This window comes from Arvicola amphibius, chromosome 4, assembly GCF_903992535.2.
Source record: "Arvicola amphibius chromosome 4, mArvAmp1.2, whole genome shotgun sequence".
Taxonomy (NCBI): Eukaryota; Metazoa; Chordata; class Mammalia; order Rodentia; family Cricetidae; genus Arvicola; species Arvicola amphibius.
The window spans coordinates 47,563,171-47,587,592 of NC_052050.1; the positions used below are offsets into that span (position 1 = coordinate 47,563,171).

At 37.8% G+C, this 24,422-nt stretch overlaps 3 protein-coding genes across 3 annotated transcripts; all 3 read left to right on the top strand.

Annotated features, from left to right (window-relative positions):
* The first annotated feature begins 2,931 nt into the window (after positions 1-2,931).
* LOC119811854 (olfactory receptor 1) lies at positions 2,932-3,891 on the top strand. Its single transcript, XM_038325988.1, has one exon. The coding sequence runs from the start codon at positions 2,947-2,949 to the stop codon at positions 3,889-3,891; it is 945 nt and encodes a 314-aa protein (XP_038181916.1). The 5' UTR covers positions 2,932-2,946.
* A 1,281-nt stretch (positions 3,892-5,172) lies between these two features.
* LOC119813406 (ATP synthase subunit O, mitochondrial-like) lies at positions 5,173-5,862 on the top strand. The gene has a single exon (XM_038328709.1). The coding sequence runs from the start codon at positions 5,221-5,223 to the stop codon at positions 5,860-5,862; it is 642 nt and encodes a 213-aa protein (XP_038184637.1). The 5' UTR covers positions 5,173-5,220.
* Positions 5,863-14,946: 9,084 nt separating this feature from the next.
* Positions 14,947-15,891, top strand: LOC119812060 (olfactory receptor 1468-like). The gene has a single exon (XM_038326399.1). The coding sequence runs from the start codon at positions 14,947-14,949 to the stop codon at positions 15,889-15,891; it is 945 nt and encodes a 314-aa protein (XP_038182327.1).
* Positions 15,892-24,422: the final 8,531 nt, after the last annotated feature.

Below are 24,422 nucleotides of genomic sequence, written 5' to 3' on the forward strand. Positions count from 1 at the left end.
CTGTTTTTTCTGTTCTGTTCTTCTACCCTGATGACTCCCTTCTTCCTCTTTCCTATTGACTTCCTTCTAACTTCTTTATTTTTTCCCTTGCAGTTTACATACCCCAGAAAAATCTTTTGAGCAATCTAAAAACTACAATGTGGTTACATTCTATTTATAAGTGAATTGTTGCAATGAGGACAAGTCAAAACATCATGCTCCTTATTTCTCTTACATGATTATACATTTATGTGTTACAGGTGAAAAACAAATTATCCCAAAGAAACAATATACATTCATGTCCAAGCAGCTTATTACATTAAGAAATTGTAAGCAAGCAAGGTTTTCTTCTCAGCCAGTTCTTTTACTTGTAGACTGAATTTTGCAGCTACAAAGAAGGGAGCTATCATTTTATTATTTACCTCAAAATGTAATCTTATTTTAAAAATATAAAAGTATCACAAATCTACATTTCCAATTCAAATCCCCTTTATCTCCTTATGTTGTTATATTGCTATTGTTAGATCTTCCTCTATATTGAAGAGGTATGGAAAGAGTGGAAAGCCTTGTCTTGTTGCTGATTTTAGAGGAATCGCCTTGAGTTTCTCTCCATTTATTTAATTTGGTGTTATCTGTCGGCTTGCTGTATATTGCTTTTATTATATTTAGGTATGAACTTTGTATCCCTAATCTCTCCAAGACCGTTATCATAAAGGGGTGTTGAATTTTGTCAAATGCTTTTTCAGCATCTAATGAAATGATCATGTTTTTTTCTTTCAGTTTACTTATATGATGGATTACATTGATAGATTTTTCATATGTTGAACCAGCACTGCATCTCTGAGATGAAGCCTACTTGATCATAATGTATAATTTTTTGTATGTGTTCTTGGATTCTGTTTGCCAGTATTTTATTGAGAATTTTTGCATCAATGTTCATGAATGAGATTGGCCTGTAATTCTCTTTCTTGTTTGAGTCTTTGTGTGGTTTTGGTATCAGGATAACTGTGGCTTCATAAAAGGAGTTTGGCAATGACTCTTCTGTTTCTATTTTGTGAAATACATTAAGGAGTATAGGTATTAGCTCTTCTTGGAAGTTCTGGTAGAATTCTGTATTGAAACCATCTGGTTCTGGGATTTTTTTTTTTTTTGGTTGGGAGGTTTTTGATCACAGCTTCTAATTCCTTGCAACTTACAGGTCTATTTAAATTGTTCACCTGGTCTTGATTTAATTTTGGTATATGGTACTTATCTAAAAAAATCCATTTCTTAAAAAAAAATCAGTCATCTCTATTTTAAATCCTCAAGGTGCATACCCACTCATCAACAGTTTTTTTTATTAAATCATATCAGAAGGCTGAAGGCAGAAATTGGTACAAAGAATTAATCATCACCTTTGTTCACCAACATTTTGCAGCAAGAAAGGTAAGCCAGCCACCAATATCCATGGTACCACTGTCCTGTTCGCTGAACTCAACAAGCCTCTCTCTCAACTACTAAAAGTGCCTTCCTAAAGCTTAAATTGTTTTCCAAGATTTTCTACATCAAAACCATTAACAAAAACATCTTAACCTAATTTAACAATCGATGTGTCTAAATTCTTTCTAAGGGTGGTAGTTGAATCATGAATCTGCTCAAGGAGAAATGCTTAGAAAAAAAAACAGCCACTATTATTGAAAGCACCGGTAACACTGCCCAGTGAGGAGTTCGAAACCCCTGAGAGGGTTCATGCAACTTAAAGACTGTGAGGGACCTAGTAATCATGAGGGCAATAAGCAGAGTTGTGTTCAATAACAGCATGAGGTCTTCAGGACATTTAGTCCTTGTGGCTCTGCCTCTCCAAAGCTCATTGAGTGTGTTTTTGTTGACTGCCCAGTCATGTTCCATGATTTCCAAAATTGTTTGTTGTTCCCTTGCATGGCCCCCAACATATTGGAATCTGTTGAACTTCAGATTCCTATAGTTCACCCCAGAGAAGGTAATTAGTTAACAATGCAATACAGAATCTCTAGGCAAAAAGAACATTTTCATTAGTAATCCAAAATTTGTCATGGGGTTGTACATAGAATTTTGAGAGGATTTGGCTCAGAAAAAAATCTTTCATAGAATAATGTTAACAAAAGGGGCAGATAAGATAAAAAAAAAAAAAAACCTTGAGCCAATCCCGCCCCACCCCAACTCTGAGAGCATACTTCCAAGTTCCCAGTTCAATGATGGGCTCACTGTCTTCTGTAGCTTTAACTCTTTGTGAGAGTTGGCTTGTTGGCTTTGGTTATCACTAGCGCTCGTTTCTTCCTGTCTTCTCTGTACTGTGACTATTCTGTGGTCGTGTTATCCTGAGTGATTTCAAAGCTTTGATCTCTAACTTTTTCCCCAATAAATTAATATATTTATTAATACATATGTATATTTTGCACCACTTACAATTTTAAAAGAACTGTGTATACATTGATATTAAAATTAAATATATGACTTGGGCATGGTCATTGACTAGAACAAGCCATGGTGATCCAGTCCCCTTAATTTACAGAATAATCTGTCAAAGCAGAAGGGAGGAGGAGACTCGCGGAAGATCATTTTACTCTTTTCAGGGTGGAGACCAAGATAGTTCTAGATCTCTTGACCTGACCCAGAAATAGGCTCCCCCCTTCTCTCTGTGTAGAAAAAGCAAAATAAAAAGTTTGAAGACGGGAAAAAAGATAAAAAAAACCAACAAACTGTGTGTCTCAGAATAAAATTCATAAATTATTAAGTGATTAATGAACATGTAAACATGGTAGAAAGAACTAAATATTCAATCATCAGTACTATATTTATACAGATAACAAACATAGGAGTATGCATGTAATTATTGTAATGTTTTGGAAATTGATATTATTGAACACATAAAAGATGGTTAACAGGAAGACATGATAATATTTATTTTGAAATCTAACATGTTTTTCTCTTAAAGGTACCTGAGACAATATGACAGAAGGGAACCAAACTACCATCTCCCAGTTTCTTCTCCTGGGCCTGCCCATACCCCCAGAGCACCAGCACCTGTTCTATATCCTGTTCCTGGCCATGTACCTCACCACTGTCCTGGGAAACATTCTTATCATCATCCTCATTCTACTGGACTCCCATCTCCACACACCCATGTACTTGTTTCTCAGCAACTTGTCCTTCTCTGACCTCTGCTTCTCCTCTGTCACAATGCCCAAACTGCTGCAGAACATGCAGAGCCAGGACCCATCCATCCCCTATGCAGGTTGTCTGACACAGATATACTTCTTTCTCTATTTTGGAGACCTCGGGAACTTCCTCCTTGTGGTCATGGCCTATGACCGCTATGTGGCCATCTGCTTTCCCCTTCATTACACCAGCATCATGAGCCCCAAACTCTGTGTGAGTCTGGTGGTGCTGTCCTGGGTGCTGACCACATTTCACGCCATGCTGCATACCCTGCTCATGGCCAGATTGTCATTTTGTGAGGACAATGTGATCCCCCACTATTTCTGTGATATGTCTGCTCTACTAAAGCTGGCCTGTTCTGACACACATGTTAATGAGGTGGTAATATTTATTGTGGTCAGCATCTTTCTTGTTTTGCCATTTGCACTCATTATCATGTCCTATGTACGAATTGTGTCTTCCATCCTCAAGGTCCCTTCTTCTCAAGGTATCCGTAAAGCCTTCTCCACCTGTGGCTCCCACATGTCTGTGGTCTCACTGTTCTATGGTACTGTCATTGGTCTGTACTTGTGTCCATCAGCTAATAACTCTACTGTGAAGGACACTGTCATGTCTTTGATGTACACAGTGGTGACCCCCATGCTGAACCCCTTCATCTACAGCCTGAGGAATAGAGACATAAAGGGAGCTCTGGAAAGAATCTTTTGCAAAAAGAAAAATCAACTAAGCCTATGATGGTAAAACTTAGAAATTTCACACAATTTCATCCCATAAACATATTTATGTAAAGACTGAAATATTTTGTAGAATTTTCCTACCATGGAAACCTATCATATTCATAGCTCGTACTAATTGTCCACTACATTAAGAAGTTTAACTAAATAGGTTAACATGGGGAGTAGGTCTTAGGCACTAGAATCACCTTTCTAATTGTCTTGCCCATATGGTCCTGGAAAAGTGATAGTGTAGATGTACTACTATGTTGGATTTCTTTCCTTCTGATAATGAAGTTAGTCCAGAATTGTACAATGTTTCCAGATTTCTGTTCTGGTGTTACTATCCTTTTTAAATACTACTTGTAATTTAACTCAATATTAGCAATATTCAAAAATATCAACTTTCTATGCTGACTTTGTTCCTTCTTTGCCCAGAAATTTTGACATTACTTTATTTCTTAATTCCCTGTACCTTTTTTTTTATTTTGATGTTGTGGTGATTTGAAAAGGAATGCCCCATAGGCCCATATGTTGCACACCATTATTGCAGGAAGTAGTAATTAATATTCAAGGTATCAAACCACCAGAATTAATTTCTGGTAGAGGAAACTCATTTACTGCAAAGCCTGTAAGAAATACAGACTCCAATCTTTTGTTTCTGTCTGTAATTTTACATGTGCCAATTTGCATTCTTTCTCTGGTGGCTATGGAGATTTCCCCACAGCCTCTATTCTAATATATGTGAATCTCATGAATACTATTCTGATCTATTGAACATTTTTATCTGTGGATTGTAAAGAAGGTGGCTTCTTCATAGATGTATTGTCTAATTAATACTAATAATATTAAGCTATACAGAGTTTTGATGAATAAAACTGTTGATGTACAAAAGAGTTCACAATAGCCCAGAATGAAGTATGACAAAGGTTTATTTATTTGAAGATAAACTCTGAGAAAGAGTAGCCAATCCACAGTCCTCTGCATGCGCTGGGAACTAGAAACAAATACAGCATATAAGAGCCCCCACACACATTTTGTCTGCATTTATACTACATGAGACCACACCCAAAGTGGGCCAGTATCTTACAGGCTATTGGCTAAAGAAGTTCCCACAGCATGTTCCCCTTTTGTCTAAATAAAAGAGTTCTAAGCCCAATACAAAACTGTATACAATAAGAACAAATATCAAGAATTGTCCAGGGAAATAAAGAGGCAAAAGCATATATAAAATTAAAACCAGCATGAACAACATCAAACAAGAAAAATACACTAAATGTTTCCTTTTTCGGCTCTATCGCCTCTGGGCTCCGTCCCCACTTGGGTTTGACCTACACCCGACCGGAGAAAGATGGCGGCGCCAGCAGCATCCGGGCTCTCCTGGCAGGTACGGAGCTTCAGTACATCAGTGGTCAGGCCCTTTGCCAAGCTTGTGAGGCCCCCCGTGCAGATCTATGGCATCGAAGGTCGCTATGCCACTGCCCTTTATTCTGCTGCTTCTAAACAGAATAAGCTGGACCAAGTGGAAAAGGAGTTGCTGCGGGTGGGGCAACTCCTGAAGGACCCCAAGGTGTCTCTTGCGGTTCTGAACCCCTACATCAAGCGCTCCATCAAAGTGAAAAGCCTGGCTAGTATCACAGCCAAGGAAAAGTTTTCTCCGCTGACAGCCAACCTCATGAATTTGCTTGCTGAGAACGGACGGCTAGGCAATACCCAGGCGGTCATCTCTGCCTTTTCCACCATCATGAGTGTCCACCTTGGAGAAGTGCCATGCACGGTGACCACAGCATCTCCTTTAGATGAAGCTGTTCTCTCCGAGTTAAAGACCGTGCTGAAGAGCTTCCTGAGTCAAGGGCAGATATTGAAACTGGAGGTTAAGACTGATCCGTCAATCATGGGTGGCATGATTGTCCGAATTGGGGAGAAATACGTTGACATGTCTGCGAAGACCAAGATTCAGAAGCTCAACCAGGCCATGCGGGAGATGCTCTGAAGGCCTTCGCCTGTGTGAGCGCTCATCCTGGGAGCAACAATAAACTGCTTCCTGAACAGAGGGTGCCGCTTCTTGTCCTTCAAGGGATCTGCAGTGCAAGGTCTTCATCCTCCTGTGGGCTCCTCTAGTCTTGAGGTTAGAATGCCCTTGGGCTAGAGGATTTGCTTTGTGTGTTATTCTTAGGGATTCCTTGATTAAATTAACATTGTATCTACAAAAAAAATGTTTCCTTTTTCCTTTTTATTTTATTTATTTTATTGAGCTATATTTTTCTGCTTCCCTCCTTTCCTCTCCCTGCAAGCCAGTTCCGATGAAATGTTTTCCTTTATAAGAGTTGCTGTGGTCATGGTATCTCTTCACAGCAATAGAAACTCTAGCTAAGACAAGAGTCTACATTATTTTTCTGTTATTTTACCAATTTATTTTCAGAAAAACAGAAAAAAAAATACCTAAAGGCAACCACAAAGTTAATTTTCCATTATGCCTTCCCTCTGTTTGATATTTTCCTTTGCTAATATATGTTTTCAATTACTTTATATCACTATTTTACTGACTAAGAACTAAATTTCAACACCTTCCCCCATTACCTGGTATCTATGGGTAAGCCTTAGTAATACAGAAATTTGCCTAATTCCGCACCTTCTTTCCAGATTCTCTCACTTTAAAAAGAAAGGAGTAACTATTTTTCCAACCTCTTGTGTCACATGATAGGCCAGGATTTCAAATTTGGCCTATTTGTACCTTTTATTGTCCCTCAGAGTGTGCAATAACAACACCTCTTTCACCATCTCAGATATTCTGCTGAAATGCACACCTTCACTAGAAGTTAATCTTCCTCCAAGGTCCTTACTATTCCATGGGTCTCCTCAGTGGAAGCTTCTGCCTAAGGATCCACTGCCATTTAAATATTCTACACTTCCACAATGCTAAACGCTGTACTCCATACGATATTTCTTCAAGTCATTTATAACATTTCTTGGCTTATGATATCACTTCTCACCCCATTTCATAAGAGGCCTATTATCTACAAAACTAGATCATGATGATATAATTTCATTTTTACTTTGAAAATTATTCTGAAACATCTTACTATTCTCTGTGTATTTGTTGATGCCATACATATAATTCCAAATCTCAGTGGCTTAGTAGAATACAGCAAACAGAGATAAAATATAATGTTAATATTGAAATTAATCAAGGTCACCTTGAAAATAGACCCTATAGTTGGAAGCAATGAAAATTAGGTTTGGTGGCTCTAGGAAGGACACAGATTATAATAAGTTGTTATATTCGGTGACTTAATAGAAGAGTCTCCAAAGAATGTTTTTGACTTTTGTTTTTATTTTGACTTGACAAATGCATTAAGCTGTGTATACATTTTATGGGGCTTAAAATAAAGCTATACAAGATTGTGATATAAAATATTTATCACTTCATATTGAAAATTGGCAAAGTCCTTGTTTCTTGAATTTTGAGATAAACAATATATAACTGTAGCCTGTGGTCATACTAGGATGTAATATCATACCTGAATTTTTGTTTATGTCTTCCTACACTATATTGATCAGTCTCTCCATCCATGGATTCTGGAGTTATTTAATCCCAAACTTTCACAAGATTAACTTTTTTAAAATCCAACTAAGAATGAAGACATATGACACCCCTCTTATTGTGCCTGTCTTTTCTCAGTTAACTTAGCTATCTCTGCTCCCATTCAGGTTACTGTAAATAACAGTATCTCATGTCTGAGTTATATACCTCTGTGTATATGTGTTGCATTTCCTGACACACTCAACAGGAGAGAGGTGGAGATTGTTTCTATTTCTTCATAGATAGTGTTTGTGAAGACATTTCTAGATAAGGTTAGATCATAAATAAAATCTATGACCCAGTGAATGAATTGCTACCTATATAGGATCATGATGCAATGTTAAAGGGACATGATTTTTAAAAAAGTAGGAATTGGTACCTAATCAGAGAAAATTATAAACCAGGAATGTGTCGTTGGAAGCTGAATCTGCTATGACTTCTTCCTGTATTCCCCTTTACTCTGTTTGCTGGCCTCCACCTTATGAACTGATCTTCTTAGTCACATCTTACCCACTATGAAGGATTAAAGTATCTAAAAATGTGAATCACAATTAATCTTTCTTCCTTTTGAAGTTTATACCAGGCATACTATGAGAACAATTTCAAATAAATAATTCACCCTCTATCTCTCCACTTACAAAAGTCAACTCTAAATGAATTTAAGACCTAAATATAAGACCTGAATCTGCAGGATTGTTTTAAGAATACTGAAAAGAAGCCATGCAGCGGTGGAGCGCACTTTTAATCCCTTCACTGGGGAGGCAGAGGCAGGCGGATCTCTGTGAGTTCGAGACCAGCCTGGTCTACAAGAGCTAGTTCCATGACAGGCACAAAAGCTACACAAAGAAACCCTGTTTAGAAAAAAGAAAAAGAAAAAGAAAGAAAACACAAAAGTTTACTCCGAGACAGCTTGTTTATTTCCTAACCACCCAGACCCGAAATAATCACACATAAACTGTTTAGTTAAAATGTCTTTCAGCCATTTTAGATTCCTCCGTTGAGAGTTCTCTGTTTAGGTTTGTACTCCATTTTTTATTGTATTATGTGTTCTTTTGATGACCAATTTCTTGTGTTGTTTGTATATTTTGGACATCAGACCTCTGTCTGATGTGGGGTTAGTGAAGATCTTTTCCCATTCTGTAGGCTGTCATTTTGTCTTATTGACCGAGTCCTTTGCTTTACAGAAGCTTTTCAGTTTCGGGAGGTCCCATTTATTAATTGTTTCTCTCAGTGTCTGTGCTGCTGGGGTTATATTTAGGAAGTGGTCTCCTGTGCCAGTGTGTTCAAGTGTACTTCCAAATCCCTTAAAGAAAGCAAAGAAAGCCAAGACAGCCAAAAGAAAACAATCAAACAGGTGACTGAAACAGTTCAAGACTTGAAAACTGAAATAGTGGCAAAAAGGAAAACATAAACTGAGGAATTTCTTGAAAAGGAAAACCTGGTTAAATGATCAGGAACTGCAGATGCAAGCATCACCAACAGAATACAAGAGATAGAAAACAGAATCTCGGGTGTTGAAGATGTGACAGAGGAAATAGATTCATCAAAGAAAATGTTAAATCCAACAAACTCTTAACACAAAATATCCAGGAAAACTGGGACACCATGAAAAGATCAAACCTAAGAATGATAGGGATAGAAGAAGGAAAAGAACACCAGCTCAAAGGCACAGAAAACATATTGAACAAAATCATAGAAGAACTTTTCCAATCTAAAGGACATGCCTATGAAAGTACATGATACTCATAAAACACCAAATACCCTGTACCAAAAAAGTTCCCTTGCCACATACTAATCAAAAATAAAAACACTAAACATACAGAATAAAGAAAGAATATTAAGAGTTGCAAAGAAAAAACCAAGAAACATATAAAGGCACACCAATCAGAATTACACCTGACTTCTCAATGGAAACTCTGAAAACTGGAAGGTCCTGAATAGATGTTCTGCAGAGACTAAGAGACCATGAATACCAGCCCAGACTATATGCCCAGAAAAGCTTTCAATCACCATAGACAGAGAAAACAAGATATTCCATGACAAAACCAGATTTCCCATGAGTCTATGGTGGCCATTTTCATTCAAACAACCACATTAATTGAAAGTAAACAGATAGAACACTCTGTATAATTGTGTGTATGTAAAATGTCAAGGTCAAGAAAATCCATACAGATACAAAATAGACTGGAGTTTCCTCTGTGTGATGGTAGACAAAGTAGGGAAAGTGTAGGATAGCTAAGTGTTTATTGATCTTAACTGTCAATTTATGGGATTTAGAAACACAAAGGAAACAAATCTCTAATCCTGTTTGTCAGGGATTATCAAGCTAAATTAACTGAAGTAAGAAGACCTACCCTAAAAGTAGGCAATGTCTTTCCATGGCTTAGGATTTCAGACCAAATGAAAAAGAGAAGACATAATGAGCCCAGGCATTCATCTCTCTGCTTCCTGACTCTGAACACAATATGACCAGCCTTCTCCTGCTGCCATGACAAGTTCTATTCCCAGGAACTGTAAGCCAAAATTGCCCTTTTCTTCCTTAAGTTGCCTTTGTCAGGTATTTTTCATAATAACAAAGCAAGTAATTAACACAAAGTATAAATAAACTCAGGAGAGTGATGAGTGGGTTTTAAAAATAATTTTGGAATATTTGCACAGTTCTGAGTATACAAATAACTTTACACTCTACAAAAGCAAATAGTTTATTTTTACATACATCTTTTTCTGTCAGGAGATATAACACCAGTTTCACTGAACTGAAAGTTGAGTCTACCACACAGACACTTTGGGTTATTATGTAAAATATCAGAGAATAGTGGCATTATTCTTCCTGGTGTGGTTGATGCTGATACCAAATGGGAAACATGCTTCCTGCATAAAACAAGCAGGAAGTTTAACTCTGTCTGAAGTCCTGGGGAAGTGTTTTAACATCTTTAGTAGCTCAATGTCCCAAACAAAATGTTAATATTGTCTGGAACAACCCATTACAGGCAAAGTCAATGAAAGCTCAGGTTCCCTAGGATGGTTATGTGGTTTAACTACTATGTACAGTTGATAATTGTATTCAACACATAGTACAGTTGACACTATGTATTCAGTTGATAATTGTTAAACACAGGGGACAGAGAGCAAAAGCTGGGATTATAACCATCAACACTGGCCTCAGACACAATGACAAGGATATAGAACATGGCACTAGGTTGTACTGATACAGATACAGAAAGTGGCTGGGGTAATGGTAGTAGATACAATTAATGTTTTCCCAGAGAGGTGAAGAGCCAAAACAACTAATAAGAAGTGGGAATCTAGGCTTCTTGTATCTTGACCTGAAGAAAGAAACATGATCTTAAAGAATTCATCAAACATTGTTCTTATTCCTATCCTTAACATATATTGACAGGTATAGAAAGCTGAGTCATAAATTCTGGTCTTTGTTGGCACCATGTTTATATATCTTGAGGACTGTTTATATAGTTTCGGAGAGTGTCACTTGGAAACATTTCCAAAGTACATGTGTTGCATAGTAATGTTTCCATAATAGCAACTGATGGCTTCTTCTACACATTTTCAAACTCTTAGAAACTTCTAAATTATTAATTTTAATCCCTAATTATTCCTCAAAATACAGACTCCAGGAACATAGGTGTGCAGCTTATTCATGAACAAGTTATGAATAAGCATCTAATTGTGAATCTTTCTTCTTCTCCTTCTCCCTAAGTATCACACGGTCAATAGCTAATCAGTTACCACTACAGGACTCTGAAAGAATTGGTCCTAGAAAGGTACTGAATAATTACTCTAATGAGTTGTTCAGGGTCTGGAATCCTCTGGGATACAGAGTCTCTTAAGCCCAGAGATAACTGGAAGAAGAGATAGAAAAAATGATGATACAGATCTAGGCATTGAGTAGAGACTATTATTTCCTATGGACATAGTGAATAAAGAGAAGCATGATAATTTATCAGGAACTGTGTATCACCCTCAAATATTCTGGATGAGTTGGCAGGTGGGTGAATGGGCTGATGTTTTTCTGTTCTTCCAACACAGGAGTTTCAATACGCTACAGTGTATGATGTTCTGTTAGATCTCTAGGAAATAATTTCCTTCTTTGTCTTCCTTCATCTTTGGAGACTTTGCCACACCATAGATATATTTGAATTAATGGTTACCATTTGTAATATTTATTCATCATGTAGTTCCTCTTATTAATAGTTGTGTGATTATTCTCCTAAGATCATACCCTACCAACATAATAGCTCTGTGATGATAAAGACATTTTTTAACTTTACTGTGGGGCATTAATAAACCTTAAGTTGCTCTCCCATCAAAGATAATTTAAATTTATCTGATGGGACTCACTAATGTGTGTTTTTAGTGATAATATAAGTGCTGCCTCCTCCAGCACCCAGGTATCATCACCTGCTGTTCCATTTATAATGTAGAATCTGAGCTACAGAATCACAATCCACATTTTCACAGAATTCTGGGTGATTTGTATTTACTGTGAACCACACTGTCTCCTAGGGGATTTCTATGTGCTGTCCTGATTGAGAATGACCGATTTAATGGCTGAAGAAGATACAAAGCTCTCTGGATCACCAGGGACAGCACCTGCAGGCGAGGTCTCTGGTCTGTGACCTCCACATATTTTACTATACTACATGGGACCCCCCCCCTTTTACAAGGGAAGTAGAATTTTGGGAAACTACTTTTATTTTACCTTGAGTCTGCTGTTCTAAATACTAATGACATTGAAAACCACATTCATGGCACCATCAGAATTAGTATTTCACCAAAATCAGTGCCAAAGACTAGTCTATATGTTAATCATGACATGAAGTCTTACACAGTGAAGCATGATTTTTCTCTACATGCTGCTTCTCTCTGTAATGAACCATGCAATGTTCACATATACAGTCAGTGAGCTCAGCTTCATTAAATAAAGTCTGCGGGGTGAAGGCCTCAGAAGTGAGTTCAGTGATAGCACATAGAAAAAAAGCTTCCGGCATTCCCGTAAGCTCTTTCTCTGCGTTGACAACTCCAAAACATAGTGGAGTTTGTTGGTGTTGTCAAGAAGAAAATGTGTGTGTGTGTGTGTGTGTGTGTGTGTGTGTGTGTGTGTGTGTGTGTGTGTGTGTGTGTGTGTGTCTTGGTCTGGATAAGTTGTTTTAAGTCCACACAATACTAAGAACTGATAAATGTCTGTCCTGAGGCCGGGATTTCAATATAGAAGCTTAGTGGGGTACAGAGATCAGCATCCATGAGAAATGTTTCTGACAATGTATGTCTTTGCCTCAGAAGGAAAGGATTTGCTTTATAAAAAAAATCATTTGCAAAAAAAAAAAAAAAAAAAAGACAAATCCCTAGCTGAGTAGAGGTTGCACACCTGAGTACAAGGCAACCTGGAGCAGGATTCCTACTCAGGAGAATACACTCATTCTCTTACCTTCCGCTGACTGTGGGACACTCATCACATTGAAGAAGGTATTTTTCTGTACTTCCAGTCTGCTGTTCTAAATGCTAATGACTTTGAAAACTATATTCTTAGCAAAAATAGAACTTTTTTTGGCCAAAATCAGTGCCAGAGTTTACTCCAACTCAAAAAATAAGTTAGTCATGACAGGAATTCTTGTAGAATGAATCATAAGAATTTCATTTTTGTGTTTCCGTCTGGAGGAATACGTGGAAGTTGGGATGGAGGATATGAGGGAGTGGGACAAGGATAGGAGGGGAAAGAACTGTGATTGGAATGTAAAATGATATTTAAAAAATATTTTTAAAAATTATTAAAAAGAAGTTCATTTTGAGTAATCAGCATTACTGAACAGAGAAGTCCATCAGATCTATCCTTGTAATTTTTATAAGTACAAAATAGCATTAGTAACACTGACAAGTGACGAAAATCGTGCTAAATGATCGAGTCTGGTGATTAGGAATATGGAAAGTATGCTTTGAGACAGGGTCTCAATGTGTTACCCTGCCTAGCCTGGGACTCTATTGAGATGGGGCTAGCCACAGACTCACAAAGGTCTGCCTGCTTCTGCCTCCAGAATACTGGAACTAAAGGAATATACTACCCTCAAGATTTGGTATCTGTGTTGGCTCTTATTTAGTGGGGGGTCTGTAGCCTTTAACATTTAAGTAGTCTGTCTCAGACTGAAACACAACCAACATTTACGAACACAGGTAACATAAGTACTATGCCAAGGTCTTATTAGAGGACATAGCCTCTCCTGCAGGTAGTCTGGAGAGAAGCCTACACGAGTCAGTGATCATTGAGCCATGTGAGAAGAACATAGGATGCTGCGAGAGCATGGTAACAGGTCTCAATCTGGTATGGAAATTTTTGATTAGCAAATATCATATAATATCTATGAAAGATAGATGGGGATAACATAGGTGAAGGGGCTAAAGAGGGGAGGAAATATAGGCAAACGGAACAGCAAGTGTAAAATTCTAGAAGCAAGAAAATGTGACTTTGAAGACTGGCATTGGAGAGGAGCAGCACACACAGGTGTGCCATAGCTCAGGCAACAAAGCATCATTTGTGAACATGGTAAGAGCTTTGGATATTGTTGGAAGTTGGCTTGAATAAGAGAAATTAAAACTGTTAAGTCCTTTAAGTGAGTTCCTGAGGTTCATCACATTAAATTACTCAAAGTCTAATGACTTAAACATTGATAATCTTGTAAACACATTCTTGGCAACATCTAGTTGCCTGGTCTAGGAGTGTGGTGTTGAGGTGATGAATGGATGAGGTAGAAGAATGAAGAGGAGCTACAGGATTTACTAGCTTGACAGTGCCAGGACGAGAAATAAAAGTGACACATTTCTTAGTCAATCCAGGCATTTCAGACATTGGATTTATCAGTTCCCCAGTGTCACCCTTACAGAACTGAGTTCCCAGGATACCCTTTATAGAACCAAGAGCAAAACACGGGCAAGTTGAGAAAGAGCAAAGTGGTATTATGGATTTCATTCGGATCTACAGTACCTCATTTGCCTGTGATATATCCAAGGAACTATAACTACTAAGAAACAGGATAGAGTTCTGAAGGTGACACAGAATTGGCTGAGTTTCAGATGTCAGTTTGAGCCACTGGCATAGACAAGTGCATGCATGCATACGTACATACATACATACATATGTGGAATTCTTAAAAAATAAAGTTTCAGAATCCGGACACACACGCATGTGTAAGAGATATTAGGAGAAGGAGCCAATTACAGCTGCTTAGGATGGACATTCAACAGGTAAGGGGGAAAACTAGCATGTTTTATGTCACAGGAATATGTTTACACATAGGAAATGATAGAATACTGAAACACACAATGAGGTTTTTTTAAAGATCGTGAGTAATTAAATATAAGTTTATAATTATGGTTTGAGATCAATTGTTTTAAAATAATTAATAAACAAAGAGCCTAGAACTCTATTTTTATTGGGTTTCTAAGGATATATGTTATTTCCCTTAAAGGTCCGGGAGAAAGAACATGACAGAAGGGAACCAAACTGTCGTCTCCTGGTTCCTCCTCCTGGGCCTGCCCATCCCCCCAGAGCACCAGCACCTGTTCTATGTCCTGTTCCTGGCCATGTACCTCACCACCATCCTGGGGAACCTCATCATCATCATCATCATCCACCTGGACTCCCATCTGCACACACCCATGTACTTGTTTCTCAGCAACTTGTCCTTCTCTGACCTCTGCTTTTCCTCTGTCACAATGCCCAAACTGCTGCAGAACATAGAGAGCCAGGACCCATCCATCCCCTATGCAGGCTGTCTGACACAAATGTACTTTTTAACAGTTTTTGGAAACATGGAGAGTTTCCTCCTAGTGGTCATGGCCTATGACCGCTATGTGGCCATCTGTTTTCCCCTTCATTACACCAGCATCATGAGCCCCAAACTTTGTATGAGCCTGGTGGTGCTGTCCTGGGTGCTGACCATACTCCATGCCATGCTGCACACCCTGCTCATGGCCAGATTGTCATTTTGTGAGAATAATGTGATCCCCCATTTTTTCTGTGACATATCTCCTTTGCTGAAGCTGTCCTGCTCTGACAAACATGTTAATGAGTTGGTGATATTTATCATGGGAGGGTTTGTTATTATCATTCCATTCCTACTCATTGTTGTGTCTTATGCACGAATTATCTCCTCCATTTTTAAGGTACCTTCTGTTCGAGGCATTCACAAGGTCTTCTCCACCTGTGGCTCCCACCTGTCTGTGGTGTCACTGTTCTATGGGACAATTATTGGTCTCTACTTGTGTCCATCAGCCAATAACTCTACAGTGAAAGAGACTGTCATGGCCATGATGTACACTGTGGTGACTCCCATGCTAAACCACTTTATCTACAGCCTGAGGAACAGAGACATGAAGGGGGCCCTGATAAGAGTCCTTTGTAAGAAGAAAATTCCCTTCTGTCTTTGATAGCTGCACTTGATAATTTTAGGAAATTACACCCAAAAAATAAACTGTAATAATGTGGGGGTGCTGTTCCAGATTTTTCCTTCCATATCAGATTTTATTAAAAGCATAGGCCAGCAATTGCCCATTATGTAAAAGAAGGAATGTCTAAGTGTGAAGCTGAGGACAGAAACTATTTTTGTGACTCTGACTGTTCTTCTATTTTGCTTTTCTTTGGTGATCCTGAAAAGGCATGTATTAGAGCTACTATTTCAGTGCCCTCCATTCCTTACGTCAAAGTCACTCCAGAACTTTATCAGTTTACCTGAGTTATGTTTAACTACGGTCTCATTTTTAAATTGCCATCCAAAATCCTAGATCAATGATAATATCACAGTATCAGCCTCCATCTCCTAATATCTTCTATGTTCTCTCTCTGAACAAACCTTGGCTCTTATTCATTCCTAATTTCCTTTAGCCTTTACTATTATATTGTGCATACGGATGCTTTGTCTGTGCACTGTATATGCAGTGCCATTGAAGGACAGAAGAGGGCATTCAATCCCCTGGGACTGGAGTTTAAGATGGTTGTCCATGACCCCTTCTCAGTAGCGGGATTTTGTCTGGTTTGAACTTGTGTGGGTATTGTGCATGTTGTCACAGTCTCTGTGAGTTCATATGTGTATCGGCACTGCTTTCCACAAAGAAAGTAAAGTATATGTGGGGTTTCTTCAAAGTCTGTTATCCTCTCCGAAGTAGATTGATACTACCAGGAGAAGACATGTCTCATTGTCATAAAACAAAGGAGAACTTTGGTTATTAAAACAGCTTAAATGACATATTCTGTAGATTCTGAAGTGTTTGAAGATGACCTGTCTATCTAAAATATATCTTTGTTTGACCTTGAAAACATACCTAATGTGACTACAAGTTTAATTATGACCGATGATTAACTATTAACCTACATTTCCTTATTATCCAAAACATTTGGTAATAATAATTTTCAATGACTAGAAGTTTATATTACATTGTTAAATGAGTTATATAGGTACAATACCTTGAACAAGGGTAGAAATGTCTGTACAGTATGTTATAACAAAATTAATCTCAAATTTGTATCAATATACAAAATTTGTATACAGTATACAAAAGTCCAATCTAATATAAAACATTTAAAATTGTAGTTGCTTTTTAAAAGTAGATTCAATAATCTTTTTATCTTAATCATATCTATATCCTCCCTTTTCTCTTTTCAGAATAGATTCAAAATCTATCCTTTTATCCTGTCTATATCCCCTTTTTTCTTTTCAAAATAAGAACCTTGAATCTAATTTCCTTTGTTTAGCTTTCTTCCTGATAATTACCAAAAACAACTTGTAACCAATCACCCTAAACAATGACAAATATCCATAACCCAATGAAAGACCATAAACCACCTACCCCCAACTCTTGGAAATGGGGGTGTGATGTTCTTAAATTTATTTCCTGGTCTCTGTGGATGATGGCATCTTTAGGGAATCCTAAAAGAAAAATTTGGGTTAATTGTCAAGTCCTGGGAGTGGTAACTGTATCATTTGTTGTACAGTCTGTTCAAAACGGGAAAGTGCAGGGCTTGTCTCAAGTCTTGGCTAGAGTAGTCTATTAGGCTGTATCATCTCAGCTAGCCACTTCAAAATAGTTCTGATCAGTTTGTAGTTCAAAGATGATCTTTCAGTGATTTTGTTTTAGCTTAATGGTGTTATCATAGTCATGGTGGAATGATCATTGTGGGGCCCTATCCTCATTTTAGAGACTTCAAAGGTTGCTGTTGGGTGTGCTCATGGTTCACTGCAGAAAACTGATAGAGACTCAAACCCAAAATCATGTACAGGAAGGTAGATAAAAACTTTTTCTAGAATTAGTTAGTACTCTAAATGACCATTAATATCATGAAAAAAAGTTTAAAATATATACATAGATATAAATTATCTTATAAATCTTATGCCTTAAGAAAATTTGTTTAAGAGTCAAAATAAGCCGGGCAGTGGTGGTGCATGCCTTTAATCCCAGCACTTGGGAGTCAGAGGCAGGCAGATCGCTATGAGTTCAAGGCCAGCCTGATCTACAAGAGCTGGTTCCAGGACAGGCACCAAAGCTACAGAGAAACCTTGTCTCAAAAAAAAAAGACTCAAAATAAAACTAAAGGTTTATGAGGTTAGTGGCAATAAAATAGTCCCTAATTTTTGTTTATCTTCTGTACCGTATTAGGTAGCTCTTCTGACATGAGACAGAGATTTTGGATTTTACTTTAATAAACCATGCTTGGGCTTAGAGAAGGAGAGAGCCACACTCCAACTCCAAAGCCAACTTTAATTTTTAATTAGACCAGGCTACAAAAGAAACCATTTGCATTATATATCTGTAGAGAACAGCAGAAATAAACATTTGGGAAGATTTTAGAAATTTTATCTTGTTGAAAATGTAATAAACCAGTAGGCCAATTTACTCCTTTTCTTGGGACACTTTTTCTGGATGATTTGTCCTTTTTCTTCAGATGTCTCATTTGTCCAGTCATCTTTGACTTCCTTACCAGGATACCTTTATTCTCCTGAGAAGACAGAAACAAAACCCTTCCTCAACCCTAATTTTGGGGAAATTCTCTTTTGGCAAGTTATATCTGATCAAATGAAAAGCATTTGTTGGTTTTATAGGTTACTTTAAATGTCCATGTTGTCTGATTAATTATTTCTCTTCTAACTAAGAGTTGTCTTTTATTCAGATAGAATTTTTGTCAATTTTTATGGTATGCATAACTTTTCTTCTCCTGTGGAAACAAAAGCAAAACCCCTTTCCCAATGTAACACATGTCCTAGTTTTCATCCTGAGGTCAGTATGTCTTTAAATTATATTATTTGATTTTATTCCATAGTTTTTTCTACTATCCAATATCTCTCCACAGCTGTTGTTCCTTTCTTATTAGCATTTAGAAAATGTAAAGTTAATAAAGCATCATGAAATCATTTTGGGGGGCATTTATCATCTCTTTCAGTTTAACTTATCATTCAGAGTTTGATTTGATCTTTCTATAGGATTGTCCTGTAGGATTGTGTGGTGTACCTGAAATATGCTTTATATTATAATGAGCAAAAACTTTTTTTTCCTTAAAGACATGTGTTGGACCATTGTCTGTGCAAGTATACCCATGGTGGCCATAAGTTCTAGCAAATGTGTGATTACCGAATCAGCCTTCTCCCAACTCAGAGCAGTTGCCCATTGAAAAAAACTGAATAGGTATCAATGGTGTGGTGTATATATGTTAGTTTTCCAAATTCTACAAAATGGAACACATCCATCTGTCATATTTCATTCCTTTGAGTGCCCTTTGGGTTATCCCATGAAGGAAATGGTGTTTGGTTGTATAAAGAACAAATAGGATATTTCCTTATAACTTCCTTGGCTTGTTGCCATGTGATGGGAAAGTCTTTTTAATTTTTATTGCTTTATAAATAATACCATTCAAAATTTCCACTTCCTCCCCTCCTCCCATTTCCCTCCCACTCCCCTACATACCCTTCTTCTTCCCCCTCCAGTCCTAAGAGAGGGCAAAGTACCCTGCCCTGTGGGAAGTCCAAAGCCCTCCCCCCTCCATCCAGGCCTAGGAAGGTGTGCATCCAAACACACTAGGATCCAAAAAGCCAGTACATGCAGTAGAGACAAATCCCAGGGCCATTATCATTGACTTCTCAGTCAGCCCCCATTGTCAGCCACATTCAGTGAGTCTGGTTTGATCACATGCTTGTTCAGTTCCAGTCCAGCTGGCTTTGGTGAGCTCCCATTAGATCTGGCACACTGTCTCAGTGGGTGAACTAACCCCTCACAGTCCTAACTTCCTTGCTCATCTTCTCCCTCCTTCTGCTTTTCAACTGGGCCTTGGGAGCTCAGTCAAATGCTCTGATGTGGGTCTCTGTCTTGATCTCCATCCATTGCTGGGTGAAGGTTCTATGGTGATATTCAAGATATTCATCAGTGTGACTATGGGACAATGCCAGTTCAGGCACCCTCTCCTCTACTGCCCAAGGACCTAGCTGGGGACATCCCTGTGGACACCTGGGAACCCCTCTAGAGCCAAGTCTCTTGCCAACCCTAAAATGGCTCCCTCAATTAAGATATCTTCTTCCCTGCTCCCATATCCGCCCTTCCTCCATCTCAACCATCCCACTCCCCTAAGCTCTTCCCAATTCTCCCCTTCTCCCTTCTCTCTCCCCCTCTCCCCTTTTCCACACCCCATTCCCACCCCCATGCTCCAAACTTTTGCCTGGTGATCTTGTCTGCTTCCAATTTCCAGGAGGATCTATATATGTTTTTCTTTGGGTTCATCTTATTATTTAGCTTCTCTAGGATCTCAAACTATAGGCTCAATGTCCTTTGTTTATGGCTAAAATCCACTAATGAGTGAGTACATATCATATTCATGTTTTGGGGTCTGGGTTATCTCATTCAGGATAGTGTTTTCTATTTCCATCCATTTCCATGCAAAATTCAAGATATTGTTTTGAGATACCATCTTACACCTGTCAGAATGGCTAAAATCAAAACACCGATGATAACCTATGCTGGAGAGGATGTGGAGTAAGGGGAACCCTCATCCATTGCTGGTGGGAATGCAAACTTGTGCAACCACTTTGGAAATCAGTGTGGCGGTTTCTCAGAAAATTGGTAGCCAACCTATCTCAAGATCCAGCAATGCCACTCTTAGGAATATACCCAAGAGATGCCCAATCATACTACAAAAGCATTTGTTCAACTATGTTCATAGCAGCATTATTTGTAATAGCCAGAACCTGGAAACAACCTAGACACCCCTCAATGGAAGACTGGATAAAGAAAGTGTGGCACATATACACATGGGAAAGTTTTTTTTAAACATTTGCTACTGACATATTTGTTACTTATGTGTTTGTGTATGTATGAATATGTATAAATATGACTATCTCAGTTCATATTTGAAGTTTGTGTGTTTATGGTTTCAAGGCTGATCACTCTTCATTGCACAACCAATAAAGGAGTTCATGCATGGGAGTGAGCTTTAAGCCTGATTCAACAGCTGTTGGTTACCACAATCATTTGAGTGCCATTTACTGAACATTTATGGATATCTTGTCATGCTGGTAACTGGAATGATTCACAGGTGTTCCAGATGCATAGGAATCTTTGATTACTTCCCTCCTGTGGCAAATTGAATAGTATTTTCTGGTACCATGGAGGCTTTACCTCAGGAAAGAGAGTTTCAGGTCAGATCTGCTAAAAATCATCCTAATTCTATGTCCTAATTGTGTGGTATCTTCAGCAATAGGAGCCCACCCTCCACCCCTGAGAGGAAACTAAGGGTTATATAGGTAATATTTATTACATTGGGAGTCATTTGGATTACCCTGATCAACCATTTAAAATGAGATTTTTCATGACTGGTACTGGGAATCTTGTTAATCTATAGTTTTGTGACAAGAATTGAACATTGTCAACCCAAATGGCATGCATAGATATAGACATACATACATACAAACATACATACATACTACATACATACAGACAGACAGATAAAGATAGAGATATATCATATATATACAGTATGATTCCTTGAGGCTTTATCAAATAGCTTTGGTCTTATCTGTCCCTCGTCCTCTCTTCTTCTTGATCACCCTTCTAGTCCCTAGTTGGAGCCCTTCCCTGTTCTTTTTCTTTTTTTATTTTTTATTAAAAATTTCCACCTCCTCCCCTCCTCTCATTTCTCTCTCCCACCCCTCAATCCCCCTTCTCCTCCCTCCCCAGTCCAAAGAGCAGTCAGGGTTCCCTGCCCTGTGGGAAGTCCAAGGTCTTTGTGACTGCAACTTTTTAATCAGCTGACTATTTTCAAGATGAATGAATGTATCAATATATAGCAATTCAGTTTCTTCTGTTGCTGACTGTTTTACTGTAAGGTAGGCCCTGTTTTGTTTTTCCAGTCTTCAGTTGAGCACAATCTCTATTTGGGGATTACTAGACTGCTATAAACCTTTTATGTACAAATGTTCAAGTACCACAATTATTTTAGGTATGCCTAAAATATGCCTTAAAATAGAATTTCTGAGTCTTGTGGTAATTCTACTATTAATTTCTGAGAAATTGCTAAATAATTTTCTCCAGAGCAGCTGTAACATTTCCTATTCTCACCAATAATGTAGAAGAGTTTCAATTTCCATATTCACAAACAATTATTTTACATTTCACTAGCTAAAACCAACATAGTTGGTGGTTATGACATTTTCTTTAAAGATTTTAGCATCTTTAGAGAATGACTAATTATGTTGAGTATTATGTTATGTTATGCTCATTATTTGCCATTTATATGATTCCCATTCAGAAATGTTTGTTGGATTCCTTTGCTTTTTTATGTGTTGTTTTTCTTTCATTAAGTTGTAAAAGTACTTTTTATTCTCTAAATAACAGACTCCTACCAACTCTTGTGCAAATGTCAAATGTCTTATACCATTTGTGAGTTATTTATAAGAAAGAGAAAGTAAAGAGGTATCTTGATAGAGAAAGCTACTATGAGGTTAGGGAGAAACCCGGTAGTAGGGAAATTTCCAAGAATCCACAAAGGATGACCTCAGCTAAGACTCCTAACAATAGTGGAGAGGAGTGGAGAGGGTGCCTGAACTGGCCTTCCCCTGTAATCAGACTGGTGAATGCCCCAGCTATCATTATGGAGCCTTCATCTCACAATTGATGGAACCAGATGCAAAGATCCACAACCAAGCCCTTGGCTGAGCTCCAGGAATCCAGTAGAATAGAGGGAAGAGGAAATACATGGGCAAGGAAGATCAAGATCATGATGGGGAAATCTACAGAGACAGCTGAACCATGCTGAACTCTAGACTGACATCTGTGGAGTCTCCACTAGACTGAACTAGGCTTTCCATATGTGGGAGACAGTTGTGAAACTTGGACTATCTGAGGGCCCCCTAACAGTAAGACCAAGATCTATCTATCATGCATGAATTAGATTGTTGGAGCCCATTCCCTATTATGGGATGTCATGCTCATCCTTAACACAGGGTGGAGGGGCTTGGTCCTGCTCCAACTTAATGTACCAAACGTTGTAGAGTCCCCATAGTAGCCCTTACCTATTGGGAGAAATGGATGGTGGTGGGCTGAGGGAGGTAGGGTGTGGGAGGAGGTGGGGAGGGAGAACTTTGGTTGAAATGTAAAAAAAAAAAAATTAAATAAATTTTAAAAACTCCCTGGAAGTATCCATTGTTGCACAAAAAAATGGTTGATATATTCTTCCTTCTGCTCCTTGTAAGTTTTTGAGTTGTTTTGTGTGTATCATATCCTAAGGCATAATAACAACTACCACTAGGAAAGACTACAAACAAAAATTAGTGAATCAAGATTGGAAACTTAGGCAATGACATACATACAGTTGAGATTTAAAAATGTCTTTAATCATTAAGTAATCAAAGGTGATGAAATTTTACTCCTTTACATATTCTAAGATTTCTATTGTTATAGATTTTGTGAATATATATATATATTGCAAAAAATAGCATGTGGAATTGAAATTATATTTATCATTACAAACCCATCACATTCAAAGTGAAACTATTATCTTACTCTTAAATTCACTTCCCTTTTATATTCCATCATATCCTCAAATCAGGCCACATTTCACCTGTTCAAATGTGAACCAGATGTCAATCATTTAGTCTTGATTCATTCAAGAAAAATATTAGTTTGGTTGTGAAATACCAGTCCAACGTCATGTGACTGAATCTTAATCCATTTTAATATATGTGTACATTCATACATACAGAAGTTTGCAGTGTCTAGGGCAATTTTGTAGTAAACTATAGAATCAAGAAATAGAATGTAGAGCAAAAAGAAAATATAGGTACATAATGACATAAGCATAAGCATTTTTTGCTTGTCATGAAGCACCAATAAAGGCATCTACTGACAAAGAGTAAAAGTGGGTACAGGAGGATGTCTGGACTGCAGAGATGTGATCTAATATATAAGAATGAAATGATTTGGATGTGACCATTTAGAAACAACATTGAAAAAATAAATTGATCAATGTTGGAGACTTAAACAATGATGTCCATGGAGCTAAGACTAAAATGAATGGCCACTAATCCTATTTATGAAGCTGTGGGGTGCTGAGGGAGATGCTCCAAATTTGAATAATCTGAGCCAAAATTTACTTTCTTTCATACAATTACCACCAGACAACTACAAAGAATGTCTGCAAAAATTATCAAGAAGTTTAAAATAACAAAGAAGGAAAGATCTTCCAGGAGGATAAACAGATTCCAACTTCCTTCCTAATGACCAGAAAGAAGAATTTTGGGCCCTGGTATGAATCATCTCTTAGGCAAACATAAATCAAAACTCTTACTACAAAGCAAACAGTCTATTCTGAGTATAAATTAGGGGAAAGAAAAAAGACAAGGCACACATGGAAACAAAAAAGAAAGAATGAAAGATAAAGATGTGTTCTCAGAAGTGGCAAGTAGTTTTTAGTAATGAAAAGTGCT

What these genes read in the sequence shown, in the direction of transcription:
- LOC119812060 (XM_038326399.1), top strand. Translation starts at nt 14,947, where the DNA reads ATGACAGAAGGGAACCAAACTGTCGTCTCCTGGTTCCTCCTCCTGGGC.
- LOC119811854 (XM_038325988.1), top strand. Translation starts at nt 2,947, where the DNA reads ATGACAGAAGGGAACCAAACTACCATCTCCCAGTTTCTTCTCCTGGGC.
- LOC119813406 (XM_038328709.1), top strand. Translation starts at nt 5,221, where the DNA reads ATGGCGGCGCCAGCAGCATCCGGGCTCTCCTGGCAGGTACGGAGCTTC.